Source organism: Urocitellus parryii, chromosome 8 (assembly GCF_045843805.1).
Source record: "Urocitellus parryii isolate mUroPar1 chromosome 8, mUroPar1.hap1, whole genome shotgun sequence".
NCBI classification, from domain to species: Eukaryota; Metazoa; Chordata; class Mammalia; order Rodentia; family Sciuridae; genus Urocitellus; species Urocitellus parryii.
The window spans coordinates 104,085,545-104,111,886 of record NC_135538.1 but is presented as its reverse complement, the minus strand read 5'-3'; the positions used below and the strand labels follow the sequence as shown (position 1 = coordinate 104,111,886).

The following is a 26,342-nucleotide window of genomic DNA, read 5'->3' as shown; positions in this document are numbered from 1 at the left end:
TTCACAATAGCTTAAAAAAAAAAAAAGCAAAAACAAGGTACTTAGGAATTAATCTAACCAATGAGGTGAAAGACCTTTATAATGAAAACTATAAAACATTGAAGAAAGAAATTGAAGAAAAATTGAGAAGATGGAAACACCTTTCATGTTCCTGGATAAGCAGAATTAATATTGTTAAAATGACCATATTACCAAAAGCAATACATGGATTCAATGCAATCCCCATCAAAATACCAATGATATTCTTCACAGAACTAGAAAAAGTTGTCCTAAAATTCATTTGGAAGAATAAAAGATCCAAAATAGCCAAAGAAATAAACCAAAAAAGCAATGCTCGAGGCGTTACAGTGTGTGACTTTGAATTATAAACACAGAGCTATTCTACCAAAAACTCCGTGGTACTGGCATAAAAGCAAACACATACACCAGTAGTAGAGAATAGAAGACACAGAGACAAACCCACATATCAATAGTCATCTCATCTTCAACAAAGGTGCCAAAACATAAACGTATATTGTCAAAAAGGGCAGCCTTTTTAACAAATGGTTCTAGAAAAGCTGATTATCCTTCTGTAAAAGGATTAAGCTAGACCCTTAATTCTCACTCTGCATAAAAAGCAACTCAAATGGATCTAGTATCCATGAATTAGAAAAGAAACTAGGAAAAAATATAGGGTCAACATTTCAGCATATAGGCATTGGCAATGACTTTCTCAGTAGGACCTCTAAAACTTAGTAAATAATGCAAAGTGTTAATAAATGGAAACACTTTTATATTGTTGTTGTTGAATAAAAGCTCCATGTGTATATATCACATTTTCTTTATTCGTTTATTCATTAATGGACACCTAGCCTGGTTCCATAGTTTGGCTAATGTGAACTGTGCTGCACATGGGTATGCATGTATCACTATAGCAAGATGACTTTAATTTTTTAGGAATGGTATAGCTGGGTCATATGGTAATTCCATGCCTAGCCTTTTGAGAAACCTTCAATATAAAAGTGTTTCCATTCACTATTCTAGGCATGGAAACTCTGTGCCTCTTTTCACATACCTTGCCCTGTAACATTATCTCATCTATCTAGCTGTTTCTGAATTGTACCCTTTATAATAAATTGGTAAATATGAAATAAAGTGCCTTCCAGAGTTAGGTGAGCCATTCTAGCAAATATCAAACTTGAGGAGGAGGTCATAGGAACCTCTAATTTATATCCATTTAGTTGGGAGCACAAAAGGGTTGGACTAGCAGTTGCCATCTGAAATGGAGGTAGTGCTAGAGGACTGAGTCCTTGGTTTGTGGGATCTGTTCCAGGTGGGATTTTAGGATGCTAGCTGGTATTGGTTGGTTTGGGAATAAATTCTACATATTTGATGTCAGAGCATTATTAACAGAAATAGTTTGTACTTTATACAATCTGACACCTAAAGCACATTCAACAAATAAAAATTAACTTGGACTTTATCAAAATTAAAAGTTTTGTGCATCAAAGGCCATTATTAAAATTGGAAAGACAACCTCTAGAATGAAAAAGTATTTGCAAATCATATCTGACAAAGATTTATATGTGGAATATATAAAGAAATATTACAATTCAACAACAGAAAAACATTGAAAGTGAGAAAAACACTGAAATAATTATTTTCCTAAAGGAGATATAAAAACAGCCGAAAAGCACATGGCCAAGATATTTATCATCTTCAGGGAAATGTAAATCAAAACCACAATGAGGACTGGGGATGTGGTTCAACTGGTAGCGCGCTCGCCTGGAGTGCGTGCAGCCCGGGTTCTATCCTCAGCACCACATACCAACAAAGATGTTGTGTCCGCCGAGAACTAAAAAATAAATATTAAAAATAAAATTAAAAGAAAACCCCACAATGAACGAGCTGCCACTTTATGCCCACTAGGATGACTATAATTAAAAAAAAAAAAAGGAAAATAATGTGTTGGCAAGGACATGGAGTAATGAGTATACATTGCTGATGCTAATATAAAATGTTTTTTGTGGTTGTGAGCAAAGTTTGATAATTCTTCAAAAAGTTAAGTGTAGGATTACTATATGACCCGACAAAAGAATTGAAAATAGGTATACTTATACTTGTACCTGAATGTTAATAGAAACAATCAAAATGTCCTTCAAGGTATATCAGATTGTGTTATATACATATAATGGACTATTATTCATTCACAAAAAGGAATGAAATACTGATAAATGCTTCAATAAGGATGAACCTCGAAAATATTATGTTAAATTTGAACAAAAGGTTATATGTTGTATGATTTCATAAGTCAGAAATAATTCAGAATTGGTAAATTCATAGAGTTTGAAGGCAAATAACTGATTGTTAGGAATTAAATGGAGGGGTGAATGGTGAGTAATAGATTAACAGAAACTGTTCTTTTGGAGTAATAGAAGTGTTTTAAAACTCTGTAAAGTTGCATATCATTGTAAATATATGAAATGGTACTGAATTGTTCATTTTAAAATTATTGATTTTTTTGTTATGTTAATGTCCTCAACAACAGCAAAAATAACATAAGTACTCAAGTACATTGCCATTGTATTATTAGTAATATAGTCTTGGACATACCAGGAATAATTAATCTTTTTCTTTGTTTTGATTTCTATGAATATTAAGTGTGGTTGTTTTTTTGGGGGGGGCGTTGTTTTGGAATTATACACAAAACTATTTTCAAGTTATTTGTAAATCTGTTAAAATTAGTGAACTCTGTTTAGCCTTTGACATTTTTTCTTTGATATTTTTTCTTTATCCCTTCACCCTTTCCTCTCTCCCCCACCATTAGGATCCTGTGCTTGCCAGAAAACCCTCCCTCATTGAGCTATACCTCATCCCTTTCCTGGTTATTTTTTATAAAATGTTTTTCTTATATTTTCTAAAATATCAAGGAAAGCTCTATTTGATTAGGGTCAGAATTAGGTATAATTTTTTATGCATTGTTATGTCTTGAGGTCATATAAAAATAGATATTTGTACTAAATGATAATCAGTTTCAATGGACTCATATTTTTCGCAAGAGCTAAGGGAGTTATTAAGTAAATGGTAAGACTGAGGCAATAGTATTTTGTATTTTTTTGTTGTGAGGTGAAACTTATAATTTTAAAGGAGGAGTTTTTACCATGCCCTGTGGTGTTTCTTCAGGTTTCATGATCACCAATTTCTAACTGATAGGAAATTTCATAAAATTGTTTGTGGTCCTCTGATAGTCTTTTCAAAGACCAAATAAACTTCAGAGAAGAGGTAGAATCATTCAGTTTTGCACTAAATAGTTTCTTATTTTTGGAAATGTATCTTATGATACGTTCTAACTGTTGTATCATGAATCTGAATTATATGTGAACATATGTGAGTTTTTAATACTTATTCTTAGTACCTAAAAAAGTATATGTAGCACCAAAGAGTGTTCAATGCCTTTTTGGTGATAAAATTTTTATTAACAAGGCATGAAATTATTCTTAATATTCTTTATTCAGGATATTCTTATTTGTCAGATGGAATTATTACATGAAACAGGGCTAATAAAATTCCTAGTACAAGCCTGTATTCCTTCATGTGGCTAATTGGCCTAGTGTCACTTTTTCTTAGCATTTGATCTTTTTTTTTTCTTTGCCATCATTATGATTTTTAAATCAGAATTTTATATGTGCTACGGTTCTTTTTTATTTTTAGTTCCTTATACTTCCATTTCAGAAAATAATCCGGCTCAAGTCTAGATAATTTTCTGCTTGTAGTTAAATTATATGTGGTATATTTGAGAAAGAATATCACCCCCTAAAAGCAGAGGATTCTGGGAACATAATTAAAAGCAGGCATTATTTGTTAATCAGAAGGTTATTAATGATTTCTGTCCCAACTAAAGGAAACTTTTTTAGTTACATGATGCTTAATAAAGTGTAACTTTAAAACAAATGAAATAATGCACTTACATATGGTTATAGACAATGAGTTCATGCCTATGGCTGCCTTACAGTAGTTGCAATAAATAGAGAAACCTAAATAGTTTTGATTGTTAATAACTTGTTAAATATTTTTAAATCTTCAGATGAAAAAACACTGGAACAGAAACCTTCTAAACCAGCTGCTCCACAGGTCCCACCCAAGAAGCCTACTCCACCCACCAAAGCCAATAATTTATTAAGATCTCCTGGAACAGTTTACCCAAAGCGACCTGAAAAACCAGTTCCCCCACCACCTCCTATAGCCAAGTAAGTTTTACCTAATTTTAAATTACTTATTGATTTACCTGCCTTTGACCTAACTGAACTCTATTGCCTTTCTAAATCTCAAAAGTAATTTTTAAAGTATTGTTTATATTTCCTCAAAAGACTATAATAGTGTTCTTAATTGTTATACTCACAGTAGGTGAATACACTCAAACTATATTTACATTTCTTATTTTATTGTGAACATTACTGTAGTAGAGGTTTACTTTTATGGAAATAGTGTTATAGAATAGAAAGCAATCTGTCTTATGTTTATACAGTCTTTAATGTCACCAAATCCTTTTTTTTTTTGTTACTGGAGATTGAACACAGGGGTGCTTAACCACTGAGCCACATCCTCAACTTGTTTTTGTATTTTATTTAGAGACAGAGTCTTGCTGAGTTGCTTAAGGCCTCACTAAGTTGCTAAGGCTGGCTTTGAATTCACAGTCCTTCTCCCTCAGCCTTACAAGTCACTGGGATTATAGGTGCCCAGCACCAAATCACAGTTTTTTTTAAAAGTTGTTTTTCAGTTCAAGTGATTTTGTATGTTTGTTTTTCTCATTTCAGGATCAATGGAGAAGTTTCTACTGTTTCATCAAAATTTGAAACTGAGCCAATATCCAAACCAAAGCCTGAATCTGAACAGTTGCCACCTAGACCAAAATCAGTGGACCTTGATTCATTTATAGCAAGAAGTTCTAAAGAAACAGGTAAGTCATCATGGAAGTAGGTAGTACATTAAAAGAAGTAATCAAAGGAATCTCAGTTTTTAGGAACTAAGCAGTGTATATGCAATTTTTGTGTAGATAGTTATAGTGGATATTCATTGAAATTTTCTTAAATGTATTAACCAAAGTATAAAAATAAAGAAGATAAATGGGCAAATCTTAATGGTTCTTATTGATCAGGAGTTTCCTACTGATGATAATACAGAATTAATAAGTTTTCATAGTGTTCAAAAGACTGAAATCCATGTTAAAAGCTCATTCATCTTTTATTTCTTTCCTTTATAATAGAATGACCATATTACCTAAATCAGGCACCTATAAATGCAGTTTAGTTTTAATAGTTAAAAAATAAGATGACACAGGCTCTCAGTGCCGAACTAGCTTATATTTAATAAGACTTTTTAGATATTTCCTCTTAATCTGGAGATACTTTTTTTTCCAATATAGGAAGTCATGTCACTTTTTTTGCTAAATATTATTTTGTAAGCTTTAGGACTGACTAAGAAACATGTTCCTTGTTTTTTATACTGTATTAATTGAAAAATTAAAAACTTGAAACAGGCGTCTTGATAAAGGTGTCTCTATTAAAAACTTTATATAATCATAATCATTTGTGGTAATGGCTATTATTTTGTATAGTGCTTGCAAAATTAGTTTTTAGTTTTTTATATTTTTCAAAACACTTTTTTCATGTTTTTATTTTATCTTTACAACATAAACTCTAGGAAACAGATGCTGTTTTTCTCCGTTTAACATTTAAACAGTAAGCTATAGACATATCAACTAGGTACAATTACATAAATCAAAAGAGAACTCTTTAAATTCCTTTTCTATAAAGTGCTCTGTAATATTCTTTTTACAAAATCTTAATGTCTTTGTTTTTGCTCCCATGTTAACATTTTATGAACTTCAAGTTCAGTTACGTTTAGATTTTTTTCCCACTATATTATATTTACATTTCAAACTTTTTTCCAGGTGATCTTATTTTTCTTCTGTCTTTTCAGTTTGCCAATGCAAAGCCTCTGTCTTAAGTGTTACCTCCTTTCAGTCTTTTGAATACTTTATAATCCATTTATTTGGATATTAACTGCCCTTTATGATGCTGTATTCATTACTCATTTCTGGTAATTGAGGTGTTGATTATAGGTTTGAGAAAGTCTTGAAATATACTTAGTATTTCTTATCTGGTAAAAATTAACTTATTTACTATTTTAATAAAAATGAAAAAAGTATTTTTTAAAAATCTTTATCTTTTTATTATGGAGCTTAGTAGTTAAAAATGGATTCTTGTCAGCTCATATTTTTCCATTTGATTTAAAATATAGCCAGAAAAGTGTTTTCTAAAAATAATCCTTAAAGAAAAAAAAAGGTTGTTTACACAATTTTAACTTTCAAAATAAGTTAAAAAAAACTATTAGTATTATCTTTGAATTTTCATAATTTTCTACATTCTTGATCAGAAAATACTTAAATTTTGGTGGAGTCTTTTGGGGATTAAAGTAATGACATTTAGAATCTGTATTTTTTTTTTGTTATTTGTATCAATTTTTGCTATATTTAGTTAATTTCAAAGTAGTGAGAAAATCTCTTAAAATTTAGATAAAACTAATTTTCACATTTTTCCAAGACTTTTTGTAAATATATTCAACAACAAACGTACTTTGTTTTTTGCATTTCTGTTGGAAATAATATATATAAAATTATTTCAAACTGTTGGTGATTGGAAAGTTTTAGTTTTTAACTTTGTTTTTGTTCCATTTTTTGCCTCATTGACATAGTGATTATTTATTCTTTAAAGAAAGAGGCTTTGTGGAATAGAGTTTGAATATTTCTAATTTCTGTTTTTAAATTTTTTTTAATAAATAAGGAAATAATGTAAAGATGCTAAGACTTACACAAATCAGAAAATTAGCAGCTAATTTCCAAGCAACTGTCTTCTATTTTGCTCACAAAACTAATTTTGGCATAAAACACTGTTATCCTGCAAAGTTTAGAAATTATAAATTTGGGGAATTTGAGTTTATATTAAGTAGCAAATGTTTACTAAGCAATTGCTTTATTCCCAGAAAATATTTTTAGATACTGGTAGTATGCTAAGATAAAAGAGTTGCTGGTTGGTCATGGTGCTGAAGGCCTTATAATACCAGTGGCTTTGGAATCTGAGGCGGGCTATCACTGAGTTCAGAGTTGGCCTCAACAATTTAGCAAGGCCCTAAGCAACTCAACTCAGTGAAATCTTGTCTCTAAATAAATATATACATAAAAGGGCTGTGATGTGGCTCAGTGGTTATGGGCCTCTGGGTTTGATATCTCATACAAAAAAAAAAAAAGACATAGTTGTAGGTAGCAAACAGCTTATGTCCTAAACATTAATTCTTTCCTTGTATACTATTTTCCCCCATTAGAATGTCATATGTTCCTAGTATAGGTTAAGTATCCCTTATCCAGAATGTTTGGAACAAGAAATGCCTTAAGAGTTTATTTATTTATTTTGACATGGCAGGGGGATGGCGGACTAGTGGGATATTTACATATACATAATCCCTTATCCAAAATGTCTGGAACTAGAAATATTTTGAATTTCATTTTGGAGGGGTGTATTTAGAATATTTACATGTATATAATGAGATAGATATCTTGGGGATGGGAACCAAAGCAAATTATAAGATTCTTTTATGTTTCAAATATTTGGTATACATGTAGCTTTGAAGTAATTTTGTACAGTATTATCAATAAATCCATGTTTTGGCTGTGACCCATTACATGAAGTCTCCTGCAGAAATTTCTGCTTGTAAGTGGCATCATGTTGATGCTCATTAAAAAGTTGATTTTTTTTTTTTAGCATATTTGATTTTGGGGTTTTGGATTAGGAATATTATATCTGTGCTTGAAATATAAAAGTATTGTTCTAACTCTTTGAGTTATTAACACTTCTTAAAAATTGTTTTAGTTCAAGTACAGCTTTAAATTTGGCATTAGGTTTATGTAAATTTCATATTTTCTACTTAGTTTGAAGATATACCTTTTAAGAATAATGCATAAAACTAATTCATAAGTTACAGAAAATGTAAAACATGAAACCAGCTTATTGACATTTTCAGTTAAAGTAATAATTTGAGGTAAAAGATATAGTAGAAATGATATAGTATAAAGTATACTGACTTTGCTATTTTAAAAAAGTGGGTTTTATTATTGATAAGTTTCTCCTCAAAATCTGTTTTCTTACTTAGCTAACATTTTATGATTCAGTATATCTACTAATACACATTGGAACACCTGGTATGGAAATCTGTTTCATCTTTAATTTATAAAAGGCATATGGCCCTCATTTTATTATCACATAAAATTGTCCTGTTTATATAAAACTACATATAAACATTTATGTCTTTATGTATAATACTAATTATATATAGATATACACACAGATTCTGACTTTTGTACATGTAAGAAAGTCACTCCTAGAATAATATTTTCTTTTCTCCTTTTTAATGGCATGCTATAACTGAGTTCCCCCTTGTATGTTCTCATATATTATATAGCACTACAAATTACAGGGCTACTAGGAACTATATTTTAGTGGGGATTTTTTTTTCATTTTTTTCAAACACTATATTAAAAATTAGTTTAAGGAAAATCTTACTGACACTGCTAGTCATTTATAAAGTTCACAATGTCCACATATTTTTAAAATAATGAATTTTTCTAAAATACTTCTACAATAATAAATTTTCTGAGAAGTAAATTATTTTAAAATACTAGACTTTAGTACTAACATAGCTATTACAGCTGATGAGTTACCCTTACAGTGTAGTATTTTATCTTTTTTGATTTTTTTTGATAAGTTCTTCCAGGATTAAAATGAAATGTTATAGAAGGGAGACCAGTGTAGTAGAGGAAGGCAATCAGGGGAAGGTAGGAGGAGAGGGAAGAGCAGGTACTGGAGAAGGAAATTGATCAAATTTTATTATGTGGATATATGAATATGTCACAATGAACCCCATGATTATGTATAATTCACTAATAAAAATACATTTTAAAAAATGAAATTTTAGAAAACATAAGTTCTTCATTCCCAAAGCAGTCATTATGGAATAAGGAAGCATTCTCTCCTTTCCATTTTATTTTATACTTGATCTCTTTTTGTGTGAATTACTTTCCAAATATTAACTGATTTCTTGCTTTCAGAAAGAATTTATGGTGGGATTTTTATAATAAGGTTCTTATTGAGTAGAGGATGCTATCAAAAGTGAGTCTCTTATCTAAACAAGGATTAAAAATATTAGTTTCTAATAATAGTTTCCTCGATTATATTATAGAAAGTATCACTGGTTAAGGCCTTGGTAAATTTTTATTTATGTATGAAGATATTTTAAAGGTTGTATTGAATTTTTATAGTGAGATATCTTTAAGATAATATTTGTCATTTTTATTTTATAATATCATAGGATTAAAGTTGCCTCCTTTATTGTAATTTCTGTATACACCAAAGACTAGAATTGACTGACTGAAAGGTGGTTTAATTTTAGTTACAATTATTTTATGAGATGTTAATATTGATTTATAAAACTGGCCTCTTAAAATATTGTGCCATCCTTTTAAAAACTATATTTTTTAGTGAGTAATAAAACAAGGCATCTTTCTAGTTTAATGTGTATTGATATTAATACTAATCTTAACTTTTTCTTTTGAATGACCCAGAAATCTAAAAATCTAATACATATCTTGTGTAAGTTTACATAACCTGCAGTAGCTATATGCTAAACATTGAAATGCTTCTATTCATTCTACAAGTGTTCCTTTTTCCTGCTTTGTGAAATAATTTTTTTGGTTTAGTCTTTTTTCTAGACATTCCTATCCTTGACTTTTCTTTCCAGATTTTGTTTCCTAGCCTGTTTGCCATGTTTCCCTTCTTACGTGTCAGGAAATTATCCTACCCTTCTCCATTTTGGTAAGATAACAACTTATAAAAGAAATCAAAATACTACATTCAGTATAAATAGGTGGTGCACATTGATTTTTTTTCTTTATAATTTTACTGAAAGTGTACATGTCTGTCTGTCTATTTATTCTAACCCTTTTGGTTTTCCATTTTAAAATAAAATGAAGTTCATTTTGAAAAATTTTTCTTGATTACAGCCTAAAATATTCCTGTAACAAAAGATTTTTTAAAAATTTCAAACCTTGGCAACCATAAAAATCAGGTTATTTGCTCCTAAAATTAGAGATTTCACTTGGCTTTTTAAAAACGTTCCATATCTTCCTACCAACATTCAAAAGCATAAGTAGTTGTCAGAGTGACGAGGTGTAATTACAAGAGTTAAGTTATGGTTATGCCTTTTGTGCCATTTGTGTAGTGTAAATCCATTGTTATCACTTTTAAGTAAACTTAAAATCATTTAGATATATTATGAGTCAAAATGTGCACTGTTCTGTATTACTAACATAATGGCATAAATGGAGAACCTGAGAGAGTTTTAGAATGGTGAAATTGTCTTGGTGTTGTAGCCCCCAAACTGGACATTTGGAAGGCCTATTATATAAGCATGGTGTATTTTGTAAATCTACGTTTATTTACCCTTCGTTTTCATTTCTTTTAATTTCTTCCATGTTTTTCTGTTTTCTTTCTACAAGTTGCTTAAATATGCATTTGAAAATAATCTTTATAGGCCAAAATGATTGATTTTTATTTTTCAAAGTGTTTTGTGGGCTATCAGTGTACATTTGTCAGTGTAAAAAGAAATTTTTAACCAACCGTATCCTATTCTTAACATACTTTTTAAAAAATACTGATTTTTTTTTCAAGATATTTACAAATATATAGACAGCATCCACCTGTAATCCCAGCTACTTGGGTGGCTGAGGCATAAGGATTTCAACTTTGAGGACAGTCTACCAATTTAGTGAAATCTTGTCTCAAAATAAAAATGGCTAGGTAGTAGTGCCGTGGTAGGGTACCCTTAGGTTCAATCCCCAGTACCATCAAAGCAAAACAAAACAATTATTTACAGATAGAATGACCTTTATATAAGTATATATTTAAATTCCACCTTTTTTAGATCATATAATGCATTTTCCACTGCAGTCTTTATTTCTTGCTATGACTTGTTATATAGTTACAGTCACCAAGAGACTAAAAAATTAACCTTAATATATTGCAGTGTCTGTTGTGATACATTATCTTAGTGACTTGATCAAAGAGAGAACACACAATGTAATCTATAGAAAAACATTAGCAGTAGTCAACCATTGTTTCCAATTTTAAAACACATATTGCCAAACAGTGATGCCTCTTTTTTGCCTTACATTTGTGTCACTTATTCCTTAAAACAAAATTTTAAAAATTATTTTTATATGAAATTTGATGAATTAAACATTGAGGGTGATGATGAATATTTTAAGCAATAACAAATCACTGTTGCAACATCGTAGTATCTAACAAAGTATTATAACCATCCAGGCAAATGCTAAAAGGGAGAAAAAAAATCCAGGCCTGGAAAATTAGGATATCTGCTGCCATTTGGCTGTGGTTAATATCCCTGGCTTGGAATCTGGGTTAAACCAGTAACAAGTAACAATGGAAGTATCAGGAATTACTGGTAGGGTTCTTTTATTATATATAGATAACCTGGGCTTCAGAGTTACAACTACTTCTTTAGCATGATTTTATGGATTATCTAGGAAAAGGCAAGGTAATGCATACCATTCTTTCAGAGGTATGACTTACCTAGATTCTTCTTTAAACCCAAATTTTTGGGTTAAAGATCATTCAGCCTTTGATGGTAGAGAAGCAGATTGATCTTTATAGCATTTTCCCTTGGTATTTGATTTGCCTTAGATTTATAACTATCTTATGATTTCTACAAATGGTAATGTCTAAGCATAGATGCTAAAACAGTTTTAGTTCTAACTGTAACATCCCATATGAAGACATGTTAAATCATACTTTTGGCCTGTAATCTCAGCAGCTTGGGAGGCTGAGGCAGGAGGATTGCAAGTTCAAAGCCAGCCTCAGGAACTTAGTGAGACCCTGTCTCAAAAAAATAGATAGTGCTGGAGATGTTGCTCAGTGGTTAAGCATGCTTGGGTTCAGTCCCTGGTACCAAAAATAAATAAATCAGTAAAAATCATACTTTCGCTTTACACTGAGAAATGCAAATGGAGAACAGCAAGGTGCCAGATACAGTTGAATCCTTAAAATTTGAATATCAGTCCACTACGTTAAGTTTAAAACAAATTTTATGATGTTGTAATTAATTAGAAGTTTTAAGTAGATCATTTTTTTTTTTAATAAGCAAGAACTTCAGATGATAGTTTCTGTGTTACTACAGTTTATGGTACAGATTTATCTTTCAATAAAAACTTTTTGTTGAAGTCTAAATATCTATTGAAAACATAACCCTTATTGTTTATAAAGTCTTGTACTATAAAATGTATCAAGTAAAAAGAATGTGTGATTCTATCTTAAGGGTGTTGTTTTCCAAATGCATATGAAAAGCACAGGTCAACTTGTTAGTCCTTCAAAGTAGTGGTACTCTTTTTGTTCAAAAGCCAGAAGCATTACTTTTTACCCCTTAAAAGGTACAATTATATCTCAGTAGACAATATTTATTTTTATTCTCTAGATGTTGTAAATTTTGATGACATAGCTTCCTCAGAAAACTTGTTACATCTCACTGCAAATAGACCGAAGATGCCTGGAAGAAGACTGCCTGGTCGCTTCAATGGTGGACATTCTGTGAGTTACACTTACTATAGGAAAACTCAGAAGATTTAGCAAATACAAAGTCCATTTGAAGATGAGAAAATTAGAGGTTTTATAGCTACATCTAATAAATCAGGAGAGGTACCTCTTACAGTCAAATGGCAAATGCTGATGTATAAGAAAATAACAAGGAAAGAGATATGTTCTTCAGTATGGTCTGGAATAGATTATTTGTTATGAGACCATAGCCACACAGCCCAGGGTCAAATGAGGACAGGGAACCTGTTCTATCTACTAATCTAACAATAGTGATCAAGATTGAAAAGTGGAAGATAACTCATTTTAGGGTAAAATGAGAAACTTTTTTCTTCGGAAATATTAAGGATTTTTTTGTAGTACATTTCCCATTATCTAAGTAACTTGTTATTATGCTTTCTGTTTTTTGCCTGGAATACAGGTTGTACTTTAATGATAGTATATTAACTTGTATTTACTATGATGTTTTTATCCTACTTAAGTGGAAAAATTTTTTTTTGCTGTGAGATGAGTTATTCTTGCCCTCAAGATATGCAAATGTATTATTCAGCTTGAAGTTACATAATATCTTTTTAAGAGTAATGGAATAACAAGAATAGTAGCAAGTGAAGTAGTATAAGTAATTTTCTTTATTATCCAAATGCCTACTACAGTTTCCTTCTTTGATTTGTTCTGTTTCTTGATTTCTAAAAAAATCATCTAGCCAACTCAAAGCCCAGAAAAAACTTTGAAGTTATCAAAAGAAGAAGATAGTGCCAATCTAAAGCCATCTGAATTTAAAAAAGATACATGCTACGTTCCAAAGGTGAGTCACATCGTGCTATAACATTTGTATGGTTTTCAGGATTCTTTGTGAACATCAGAATTATAGAATTTAGTATATTTTCTAAAAATTATTTCTTCTGCCAAGAAATAAAATAATTTTTTTGAGGAATTGAGTTGTTAATCTTTTTTTATTATTATTCTTTTTTTTATTGGTTATTCAAAACATTACAAAGATTGCAGAATCACATCAGTTACACATCCACATTTTTACATAATGCCATAATAGTAACTGTTGTATTCTGCTACCTTTCCTATCCTCTACTATCCCCCCTCCTCTCCCCTCCCATCTTCTCTCTCTACCCATCTACTGTAATTCATTTTTCTCCTTATTTTTTTTCCCATTCCCCTCACAACCTCTTATATGTAATTTTGTATAACAATGAGGGTCTCCTTCCATTTCCATGCAATTTCCCTTTTCTCTCCCTTGAGTTGTTAATCTTAAGTCAGATATTTTTAGAAGAGCTTATATTGTTTTTAAAATTAATAATGTTACTTATTTCATATTTTTAAGGCATAGATTTATATATCTGTTTCATTTTCTTATTAAACATATACTCTGAAATTGTCTAGTCCACATACTTTTAAAAGAGCGATAACATTTAATTAGATCAGAAACCATTATTTCTTTACTCTTTACCTAGCTTGGTTGTTGGCACCATAATTAAACACTCAGTATATACTGGAATGAATGGCAAAATACATGGATCCTTCTATCTGTTACACGGTCTTAGGTATCTTTTCTAAACTTGTGCTATTTTTATTTAAAATATTTTTACCACAACTGACACATATACTTAAAAAGGTCACATCTCCTCCTAAGTTTTTCCTTAGTTTTATTACAGGGCATTTGGATACATTTGCAATTTATTAAATACAAATAAATCTCATTCTCTAAGCAGTTGACAATCCATTGAAATTTTACTAAAATGGCTTTGTTGTTTTATTTTGCTACAAAAACGATTCCAGTATGTGGATTCATCTTAATGCTGCTTCCATGATCATTCTAAATTTTTTCATAATTACTTTTAAGTCAGCCTTTTTAGATAGTCTAAATGATATGTGTTTAATATGGAAGATCAAGTAACACCTTATTAATACTTATATATTCTTGCTTTTAGATTCTCCAGTAGGCACAGCATCCATAAGATAAATTTGATGGATTTTTTTTTTGTTTCTCCTTTTTAAAAACAAAGCCATTGCCATTTATTTCTTCCACAAAATCCACTAGTTGTTGCAAATTAATTCTTTAATTGTCTGTTGTTTTTTTCCAGTCAGGAACATCAAACTGTTTCTTGAATTTTCAAATTTACCATTATCTTGGAGTACAGGTTACCAAAATGCTAGGGACCAGAAGTGTTTCAGATTTCCAGTTCTTTTGTATTTTGTAATATTTGCAAATATACAATGAGATATCTTGAGAATGGGACCCAAGATGAAGTACAAAATTTATTTGTTTTATGTACTTCTTATACACAAAGCCTGAAGGTAATTTTATACAGTGTTTTTAGTATGCCTACATTTTGACTTAACCCATTATATAAAATCAGGTATAGAATTATTCACTTGTGGAAAGTTGCTACTCAAAGATTTGAACTTTTGAGTATCTTGAATTTCCAGTTTTCAGGTCGGGATGTTCAGTCTGCATTGTTATTTTAAAACATCTTTTGCTCTGAGTATCTTTTGTGCTTAAATGTAATATACATTTATATATACAAATAAGATCAGAAGAAACTTTTATTATATTTTCAGCCATCTGTCTACCTTTCAACACCTTCAAATACTTATAAAGCAAATACATCTGCTTTCCTAACTCCATTAGAAATAAAATCTAAAGTAGAAACAGATGATGGCAAAAAAAATTCCCTAGATGAACTACGCGCCCAGATTATTGAATTGCTGTGTAGTGTAGAAGCACTGAAAAAGGATCATGGGTAAGTAACCTTTGTTTTCTTCTGTGAGTACTACCTAGTACATATGCAAATAATTCTTTCAAAGTGTATCAAATAAAGATCTGTTCTGCCTGTTTCTGGTATAAGCAAGTATGTTTTCAAAGAAAATTTTCATTAAAGGTGCTTTTGATAAAAACTTGAATTGGAAAACTTGTTCCAGTATGTTAGTCCTGGAATAGATACATGTTAACCTCTAAGTTGGACTAGAAATCTTCTGGTCAGACATAGGAGTTAAATGGTCTTGAAAAACATGAGGAAAATCATATTGTATTTTAGGGTCAGTTATATATGTATAGTTGAATTTCTGAGAGGGTTAGGATAGGTGATCTCTAAAGCCTTTCTCTTAACTCTGAAAGTTTTTGATATAGTGTACAGTTGGACATCCCTAATTGAATATGAGAGACCTTGTAGAGCTTAAGTACATGTAAAAGATCACTTACTGTAGCCCTCTCCATTTTTTAAAATGAAGAAATAAAAGTTCAGAGAAGTCAAGCTATTTACTTATTATAAAAGACAGAACTAAAACAACCCTCAAGTCCTCTATTATTTTAGAGATCTTTTCTATTAAAACTAGTATTTGAATTCTAAAACTTGGTATTTTAAACATAATACTGCAAAATATCAAGGTAAAACAAATAAATGAGTCACTAATCTATTTGAACTTAGAACGATGGTGCTCATCCCCTTACATCAACATCCTTTCTAAAAGAATTTGTATTTTTAGAATATAAAATTCACAGCCAGAGGCCATGTTACCCAGGACCTAATTTTAAACCATTTCTTGTTCAATTCTCAGGTGGCCTAGTATTCTTTATAAAGAAAATGTAGTGAGATTAATAACATGAGGTATTTGTAGTTCATAGAACATTTATTATCTCTTAGAAACAAAAATGTATCTTGAATAACTACTTAAAATATGTGTGCATGTATATATTTATATATATTATATATTTTATGTACATAATATATAGTTTGTCATTTGATGATACATTAACCCAAATTGGCTTTTGCATTACTATTATATCTTTATAGCTTACATAAGTAATATTTATGCATCCAATATTAAAATCTAAAGTGCATGCAACAAGTAACTAAAAAATACAGCTTGACATATAAAGATTGAAATATGTCAGTCATCTAAGTATTCATTAGAGAAGTTGCAGAATAATACTTACCGTTTGATCCTGGACTTGTAAAAAGAAAACAGTGGTATATGAAAACTATACATTTGTCAATATATTTTTAAAAGAAGAATAAAAATGTGAGAAGTACTAAATTATTAGATCAGAAAGCAAATAATGTTAACACTATATAGGTAAATAGAATGGGATAAATAATGCAGAATTAGTCTTAAATATAGATTTAATGTACAGTGAAATCAGAATATTGAATAATCACAATAGAAAATATATAAACTAGGATAATATTGTAGAAATATGAATTTAGCTTAGGTGTATACCTCTTATCACTATAAAATAAGCTCTAGATTAATTTGAGTTGAATATTATTATTTCAAAAATTATGGTCAAGTAGAAAATAGAAAATTTGCCTCTTAGAGGCATGGTTTTCTAATTATTAAAGGCCTAGAAGAAATTAGTTTTAAAATGTTAATTTAAATAATATAAATAATTTTAAAAGTTCCCTTGTTTTAGTTAATAAATTTTTAAACAGTTTCTCAAACTGTTTTTCTATACTCTTCTTTTTGGTGGGGGCTGTGCTGGGAATTAAACCCAGGCCCTTGCACATATTAGGCAAGTGCTCTAACACTGAGCTATATTTCTAATTCTTTTTTATATTTTTTAATTTTTCATTTTTGAGAAAGGATCTCATTAAGTTGCCCAGGATGGCCTTGAACATGGAATCATTTTGCCTAAACCTCTTGGGTAGCTGGGATTAGAGGCATGCACCATCATACTGGACTATTTTTTGACAGTACTCATGAAGGGAATTTTTCTAATGTATGTTAAAAGGCAGAAAATATGCACAAACAAACAACAACAACAACAAAACCCAGCTTTTAGCCCTCTCTCCCAACCGTGAATGAGAAGTAAGCGTGAAGCTCACTGAAAGCTGTCGGTATCAGCCACCTCAGGACCTCAGGCAGCATGGCCTCATCCAGCTTCACCAAGTGGTACTCCAGGTTCCTGTAGTTTGTGGAAGCCCTCCAACAACACAGCTGGCTGATTCCCCCCATTTATACAGACAAGGATTGGATTGAGGCTATCCATGACCTATGGCTTCAAGGAACTTTCATGGATTTCAACGCCAAGGAAATTTGCATCTTTAGCACCCTGGCCTTTATGGCTATAATTCTCTTGTCCCCCCAACCTGACCATTCCTCCCTTCCTTCAAATTCGTTGTCCCTCTCCAACAGGAAGTAGCCAGAAGATTTCAACGCCCTGAGTCCAAACAAAAAGAAGAAGGGAGGAATGTTGGGTTTTCAAGAGACCTTGGCATTAGGTTTTATTTGCCCCATTGGGTCTCTCCCCACTGAAGTTTCTATCTCTACAGAAGAATATTACACAATCCCTTACCCCTCCACCTCTTGTCTCAAGGGCGCCAAAGTCAAAATTTTTCTCCAAAAATTCCCTCAAGACACATTTTCTAATCACCCCTTTCTAACAAAAACCCTGCCAGTCACCACCATTCCTGAGTCACCCTGCAAATCAGCAACTGCCACATGGCCTAATCAACACTTCTAAAGCCAAAACTGGCTCAGGGGGCTGCTCTCTTCCTCTCCTTTTCTTCTCTTTCGTGCAGGCCCCAATAAAATCTCTTAGTTCAATTAAAAAAAATCAAAAACAGATATTTGAATACTAAATAGCATAAATATGAAAGTTTAAGCAGAGTGAAAATGTTTTCAAATAATTTCTGAAAAGACACAATATGGAATATATACTTATAGAATCTTTATTGAAAAAATAGTTGAATATGGAAAAATAAAAATACGAGTTAAGAAAGATTGGTTATAATAATTTTGCTGTTTGGTTTGAATTTTAATATAATATTTAATTTTAAAAAGGGAAAGTATCGGTGAAATTATCAGATAAATTGTAATTTGCCTTTATTGTGACTTGTTGATATTATTTTGTAAATTGTTTTGGCTCTGAAGTATCTAGCCAAAATAAAATATATACTAGATGAATGTGGAAAATTGCTTTTAAAAGCCATGTATTATTTCCTTTTTTGTTTTTTTCATAAGCTGTTCTGAATTTACTTAATTTATCTTAGATAAGTTTGCCGGGGTTTTGCTGCATTTTTTTTTTTTACTATTAACATCGAATTGTTGAAACTAGAACATCTGAAAATTTTATCAGTCAACATAGCTAGTTTCCCTCATATACCTGGGAGGTTAGGCAGAAGAGATTCTGTTAATTTGTCTATTTGCCTCGTCTATATTGTTTAATTGGAAGTAATAAATATTTTGTTTTTTAGGAAAGAACTGGAAAAACTGAGAAAAGATTTGGAAGAAGAGAAGGCCTTGAGAAGTAATCTAGAGGTAATTTGTTTCTCCCAGCATTGAGATTTTAGACAGTATAAACTATACTTTTTTTTTTTTTTTTTTAATCCCAACTATGTGATTGGTTTTACAAATTACGCCATTCTGTTCCACTTGGACATTCCCTACTGCATGGTAGCAATTTTGTAAATATCTTGTTGATACTCTGTCATATTTCATTCATTCAAACGGAAAAACATCTTTGAACATTAAACTCTCTTAGGCAGTGTGTGAACCTGAAGGTATATATTTGTGAATAAAATAAATATTGTTCTTTCTTCTTACGTCACCAGTTTATTTTTTCCCTGTGTCAGGACTGGTGGTGTTATTGCTTTCCAGTTCTCACTAGAAGTTTACCTTTATTCTTTGCTGATAGCTGGCAATTTTATTTAATTCCTTTTTCTTCCTTAACTTTCTTTCTCTGCTCATGCATTTTTGTCTTCATTTGTATTCTTCTTCCTACATATGTAAGAGAAAATTGTATCTTGCTTCCCCCCCCCCCCGAGGCTCTTCTTATTCTCTATTGAAGTATTTCATATTCTCTCTACATTTTACCTTACCTCATTACTTAGCCTGTTTCTTTTGTCAGCATCATAGGTCAAGATAGAACATGGGACTGTGGTTATAGAACTTGAGCTCCTATTCTGAATTATAGTCTTGACTACCCTAAATTATATCATTTAGGCTTAGCTCTTTCTGTTCATTATCTCATTCGATACATATAAAGACTTGTAAGGATTATTGTTTTTATTTAGAAGGGTGAGAAAACTGGAGATTAGAACGGTGAAGTAAGAGCAGTGGAACTGAAAATTTTTAGCAGAAGTAACCAGACTTTAAAATGTCTACTCTTAGAAATTATCATACTGGGTAAATTTGGGTGAGTCACTTAACTTTCTTTAACTTTAGTTGTTGAAATAATATATTTAAAGATACAACTTACAAAGTATTATGAAAACTTCATTTTTACTCTTATATCTGGCAAATTCTTTTTTTTTTTTTTTTGATGCTTTTGTTTCTTTGTATGGAAATATTCAATTTCCCCCCTTCAAACCAAAGCCTTCTTCCGGGTCTTACTGCCCTTTTGATCTACTGTACATGTTTTCTCTTTTTATTTGAGGTTCATTTCCTACAAAACAAAAATAACTATCATTCTACCCTCTCACAAAAAGCCTATATTTGCAGTGTCTGAGTCTTTACCTTCATTTCATTCTTTAACCCCTTGCATTTTATTAGGTTTACTGATGCCACACCCAATTTCTCTTTTTCAATTTCTGCACATTTCAAATTTTTACTGTTTTCTCTTTGTCAGAGGTTTGTTGTAGAAAGGTGATACTTGTTCCTTGTCTAACTTCTCTTTCCTTTTTGTTTCTTGAACCTTAAATGTAAATATTCCTTAACTACTATCCTTTGCTCTTTTTTTCTATGCATTCACTGTTTGAATTCATTTGCAACAGTGAATCTAGTGATTAGCTTTAATGCATCTCCCTCTAAATCTAATTCTTGTATTCCCAGTTTCTTTTAGTCTCCCTGGATGTTACATGGTGAACTTACCATATCTCCAGGGAAATATTTTATTTTCTTCTTTTGTTTTTTTGACTTCCTGTTTCTGTTACCCTTCTGGTCACACATACATGGTACTTACCCTCTCTTCTAATTCTATTACTTTCAGTTCTATTTGCTTTACTTTCTAACTTTTATGTCAACACTTTCTTGTTCTGATGTGCTTTATTTTCTATTGAGTTTGCTCAAGTTTCTCTAATTTTATTGCAGATTAATCTTTCATTGCTCAGGTACTTCCAAAAGTTTTCTGTTACTTGTTGAATGAAGTTCAAAATTCTCAACTTGGTGTATGAGGTCTTCTATTATTCTAGTCCTAGTTTATCTTTCTTTCTTAATTTCTGATCCTCCATTGTGCCTTAATAAGTTGATACATCTGAATTTTCACTCTTCCTAAATTGTCTTCTTGCCTTATCTTCTAATGCTCATTCTATAGATTCTTAAAGACCTGCTCAAAGAATCATATTTATTAAGTTGGTAGTAGTCTTCCTTTGACTAGAAGTTTTAATTTTCATCCAAATTTACATTTCCTCTAGTTTTTAAAGACATGTATAAATCATAATTTTCAATCCTATTACTGTACTATTTGTTTTGTTCCGTTCCTTATTATAAGACTGTTTAGAGTGAGATCCATGTCTGTTTCATCTTTGTCCATCACTCCTAACAGTGCTACACACTTACTAGATACCTAATAAATTATTGTTGTATTAATGAATGTTAGAGGAAACATGTTTAAAATGCACCTTAAATTCACAGCATGTAAATTGGTAGAAATTGAGAAATTTAAAAAAAAAGTTTCTTGACTTTGTTTTATACATACATGCTAATATTCATATATGAAAATAAGATAAGCAAGAGGAATGTTTGTGTCATAAAAATTATGAAAGGAATCAAATGAATTCTTTTTTGAAGAATTTAATTTTTCCAACGTGGTCAGATGTTACCCTCCTATTGAACTGTATTTTTTCCCCCTAATGGGCAAAGTTTGACCTCTGTATTTGTAAAAGCACATTTAAGTCATTAAAGTTTTAGGATCATATAGTTAAAGAAATGTTTGCAGAAAGATTAGATGTAGTATTTTGAAATACTATAATGTTAGTACTATATAATACTAAATTATACTTGGGGGTGATAAAAAAGGAACAATGAGGAGGGTAGATAGCAATATAAGATTTTGCTTGATAACTAAAATTTATGTCAGAAATCACTGTTTGTATGGAGTAGTACTGACTTTGAGTGAAGGATTATTCCTCCCACTTTTTATTCCCTCTTTTGCCAACTTATTTCTTACTGCTTTCTGTGCATTCTTGCCTATTTTCACTTATCTTTGGAAACAAGACAGTAATAGTACATAAAGAGGATGATTTAAAAATATTTTATCTCAATTGAGACTGTAAATTGAGACTTGTTCTCATTCAATACTGCCAAAACATTTAGTGCATAATTATATTATTAAAAGAAAATTTAAGAATGATATCAGGAGAGATCCTGAAGTTAATAAACCATATTTGGATGGTTGGCATTACTTAGGAGATTGTGACCACATCAAAATTATACTTTACGACTAAGTCAGAGGTTAACTGATGCACGCATTGCTTATGTGCATTGTTAAAAAAGAGGCAATATTATCAGGAAAAAGCAAGGAAGTGAAAGGTAAAGAAAACATTGGTGAATTGGGAAGAAAGTCAGTACAAAAACTGGACAATATAGACATAGACTTTACTAATACAAATCCTATGCCACCAGTTACTGATGTAGAAATATTGACTTACTATTTAATGTCTTTTAGCCTCAATTTAGTCATTTGTAGTATGTGAAAATAAAGTATCTCTTTGTAGCCAGTATGATCATTTTTTTTCCTTTCTCTTAAGTGAAGGGGCCCTTCTCCTAAAGGTGGAAATATTTCTAACACATTGTCTGAATCTTGGATATATTTCTGGGCTTTAGAGACAATTTAGTACCTTCTGTTTATAGGTGGGGAATTTGAAAGGAAGTAATGTTAAGCAATTTACCAGTAATACACAGATAGTGAAAATCATGGAATATAAACTGGTCCTTTATTTTTTATACTATTCTACACTGCCCCCTTTGTTTAAATGTACATTTTTAAATTTGATTTCCAGAGTTCTTTTGTTCTTTATAGAATAATTTTTTAAAAATTCTTTAAAATTTCACATTACTTAATATTGTTCTGGCTGTAAGAATTACAGTTGATATTTTTCTTGTTGTTCAGTGCTTCTTTGAAACTTGTACTGTGACATTTTTCTTCTGTTGAGCATTTACTCAATATTTATTACACCATGGGAAACTGGATTTTAGATCTGGAAATTAAAATCTACTGGCTTAAAAAGTATGATCAAATGTTAATGACATATGTCAAAATAATTTGCACTAATGTGTATTTTATCTGTTTCCCAATTTATATTTATTTTAGATGGAAATAGAGAAACTGAAAAAAGCTGTCCTGTCTTCTTGAAGTGTTCCAGGGATTCAGATACAACAATATGAACTTCCATTGACTTGTTACTTAAAAATAACAAACGCTGATGTTGTGATAATGAAATATGAGTATATGAACTATATTATCTATTGAAAGTTAGGGGGTGGGTGTTTTTTTTTAATATATATATATATATATATTTAGTTTTGCCAATATGAAAAAAAAGAGGCCTTATTTCTTACTGTGCTGGGATTGCAAACATTATTTTTGTTTGTTTGCTTGAAAATACTACTGAATCTGTATAAAAAGGAAAGAAAGTTCATAATTTTTTATTGAAACTTGTAGTATTATTTTTAAAGAGATCTATACTATAAATATGGTGATATCTTTACAAGTAATCTGTAAGATAAACTATTTGAGAGCGACAAATTAGCTTTATAGTAACTGTAGTCACTACTTTTCCCATGATACATTAAGGGAAATAAACTTTGTAAATATATACATATTTTTACTTTTAGCTTCTTACCCAAGATTACACTGTTTTGCCTGTTTGTCTGCAGTGCTGTTTTTAATTTGGGTGATGAAATAGGAGTTTCCTAGCTATAAATCAGATTACTCACCCATGCATACAGTAATAACTAATGAAATAATAAAAACAGTTTCAACTTTGAGTGTTTTATATTGCTTGCACTATAGGATTCATAAAAGGAATTTAGTTAAAATGTAATGGATTGTTAAACATGAGCTTTATTATAAGTTCATTAATTCTAAGGAATCTAAAAACATCAATTTAATCCTTTACTTGTGCCTAGAAACTACAGCACATATGAAATAGTAAACACCAGCCTTATTGCTGTACTTTCCTGCTTGTTTTGCAGTCTCAAATATTTCATTATCTTTAGTTCTTCATACTCTTCCCTCTGACTTTTAATAATGTAATATTAGGAAAACAAAATCCAAATCTTTTCAGAACCTCATGTAAGGCTTCATACTGGGACAAGTTGTCATTATGTAAATACTCAGGTTTTACAGTGTATAATTTCCATAATAGGCCAAACTAACTCCTGGAGATATTTTGGAATGTTATTTAGGTTAAAAGTTTAGAAAGGGTGTTAGTATATCATAAAATATAACATTACAGCTTATTTAAACCAAATATAGTTGATCATATTGAAAACCACATTTTCACAGAGTGGGTGAATCAGCAATTTCTTCAGAGTCATTTATGAACAGTTGAACATTTCAGAATGTTATATTCTATACGTAATATGTCTAAAAACTTATAGGTTTATTTAAAATTTTGAAATTTTTCATTTGAAAAATAAAAAGGCTTCCAGCTGTACTATAGGAAATGATTTTGAGTACCAAGTTATCATGCTTCCTTTTTTTTTTTGTTTTTGTTTTAAACCACCCAATGTTTTTTCTTTACATTTTTTAAATCTCAAAAGTATGGAAATCTTGTGTAAATGAAATTCTTACTGTTTAAAAAAGATATAAAAAGAACTGAAGTAGAAAATAATAGAAATGCCAGTACACAATTACTTAATATTTAAGTCACAATGTTTGGGCTTTGGGGGAAAGCTAATTTTGCTTTTTGAGTGTGTACATTTTAACTATTTAATGTCTTTGGGCTCTTCTAATGAGATCACTACTGAACAAAATTGTTCCTTTTTGTTTTTAAATGATTAGTCAAATGAATGATTGCCTTGTTAAATAAATTATATTATCAATTAATGACAGTCCTTAGGTAAAAATAAAAATACTGCATCCTAGATACCATATCTTCCAGCTTTCTCATTGGAAGATGTACTAAGTTATCCCTACCTACCATAACAATGGGGTGAGAGAAGGTTCCAGCAGATTTCAGGTTATTCATGAAGGTTTTTGGTCATTTTTCTGTAGTATATTTGACTTTCCTACTTCTCAGAATATAAAACTCATTGAAGTTCTCTCTGCTTTTCTACCCTTGACAAAATGTAAGGAAAACCAAGCAAGCTTGAAATTAAGGGGAAAATGATTCCTTTATCATAGTTTACCAGTATTTGCTCTTGATATGAAGACTTTCCTAAATTTCATGTCACAAAATGGTATGTAATAGTAATAGCTTTTATTGGAGGTGAAACATTAGTTCCCACACTCCACTCCCTATTTGTGAGTATAAATGACAGAAAAGATGAGTCTGTTGTTGCCAAATTATTAGTGAATATATAGTTCAGGTTTGCTATGCTTTGAAACACATAATACTAATTTTCTAATTGTATTCAATGTTACTTTTTTGTGTTGTGACCACTAAGCTTCTGTCTTATAAAGCTGTTACCTCTACAGAATTTTATAGAACTTTACTGAAGAGTCTAAAAATGCAGAGAGAGAATGGGTCTTGTGGAACAGAGGATCCTTTTTTTTTTTTCTTTTTAAAATTAGCTCCTTACTGTGATTACAGGGGGAAAAAAAATTCAAGTGCTCTGTAAGTTTTTTGGTAAATTTTTTATGCTTGCATTTAAACTTGAAATGTATGAGCAGAATGAGACAATCAGTTAAAATCCAAAACGAGAAGTGTTATAATTGAATGGCCTTGTTTTGCTGTAGCAATAAAATGACCAAGTGCAATGACTTAATAAAATCATCTTTTTAAAAGTTGCTGCTATGAATATTTTTAGCTATAAAATTTTATCCTTGTTTTAGCCTGACTTGCCTTTAATAACTATTATACAATGTGGTTGCTGTTGTAATCTAACATTCCAACACACACACACACACACACACATACACACAAACATACACGAGGAATTTCAGAATAGTATATTTACTGACTTGTTTACAAGTGTTGTAAAAAAAAAGGATGCTTTTTCCTCAAAATAAAACTCAATAATAAAAGAATCGTATCGCTATTTTTGTCAGTTTTTGTTATTATTAACTTTAGCATATGTTTATTTTAGAGTGATGAATATTTATAATTTGAATTTTCCAAATAAAAGAAACAAATAGAAAATGAAAGTATTAAAGCTTCTAGGCCTGTGTGACTTTTCTTGTATCTTTCGAAATATGTCATTTCATCTGAAACTGTAAGACATTTCCTACCTTCCAGGATTATGGGGATAATTTGAAGTGATTTATATAAAGTGCTTTGTGAAGTGCTTGGGATACAGTTGGTTCAGAAAAAAATGAAGTTTCAAAAAAGCATTTTACAGTGTTGGATGTGATATAATGAGATGGATAAGATTAAGAGAGAGGAGGTATATTATTTTCACTCCCTTTGATTTTGAGTACAGTATCACATTATATGGGGAGATACTACATTCATCTATCTGTATTATATTTTTTGAATGGTAGCTGCTATCATCTTAGTTTCTACCTTCCAATAATTGCTCTCAGTAGGTAGA

The 26,342-nt window shown here is 30.6% G+C and overlaps 1 protein-coding gene across 2 annotated transcripts in view; it reads left to right on the top strand.

Annotated features, from left to right (window-relative positions):
• Cd2ap (CD2 associated protein) overlaps positions 1-25,842 on the top strand; it is a 103,418-nt gene extending 77,576 nt beyond the window's left edge. For both annotated transcript variants that reach the window (XM_026394463.2, XM_026394462.2), the window contains 7 exons: positions 4,064-4,226; positions 4,794-4,936; positions 12,577-12,689; positions 13,396-13,497; positions 15,267-15,448; positions 18,902-18,965; positions 22,957-25,842. In XM_026394463.2, the coding sequence (XP_026250248.1) occupies positions 4,064-4,226; positions 4,794-4,936; positions 12,577-12,689; positions 13,396-13,497; positions 15,267-15,448; positions 18,902-18,965; positions 22,957-22,998 (809 nt within the window). In that variant the 3' untranslated portion in view covers positions 22,999-25,842. The remainder of the gene's footprint in view (positions 1-4,063; positions 4,227-4,793; positions 4,937-12,576; positions 12,690-13,395; positions 13,498-15,266; positions 15,449-18,901; positions 18,966-22,956) is intronic.
• Positions 25,843-26,342: the final 500 nt, after the last annotated feature.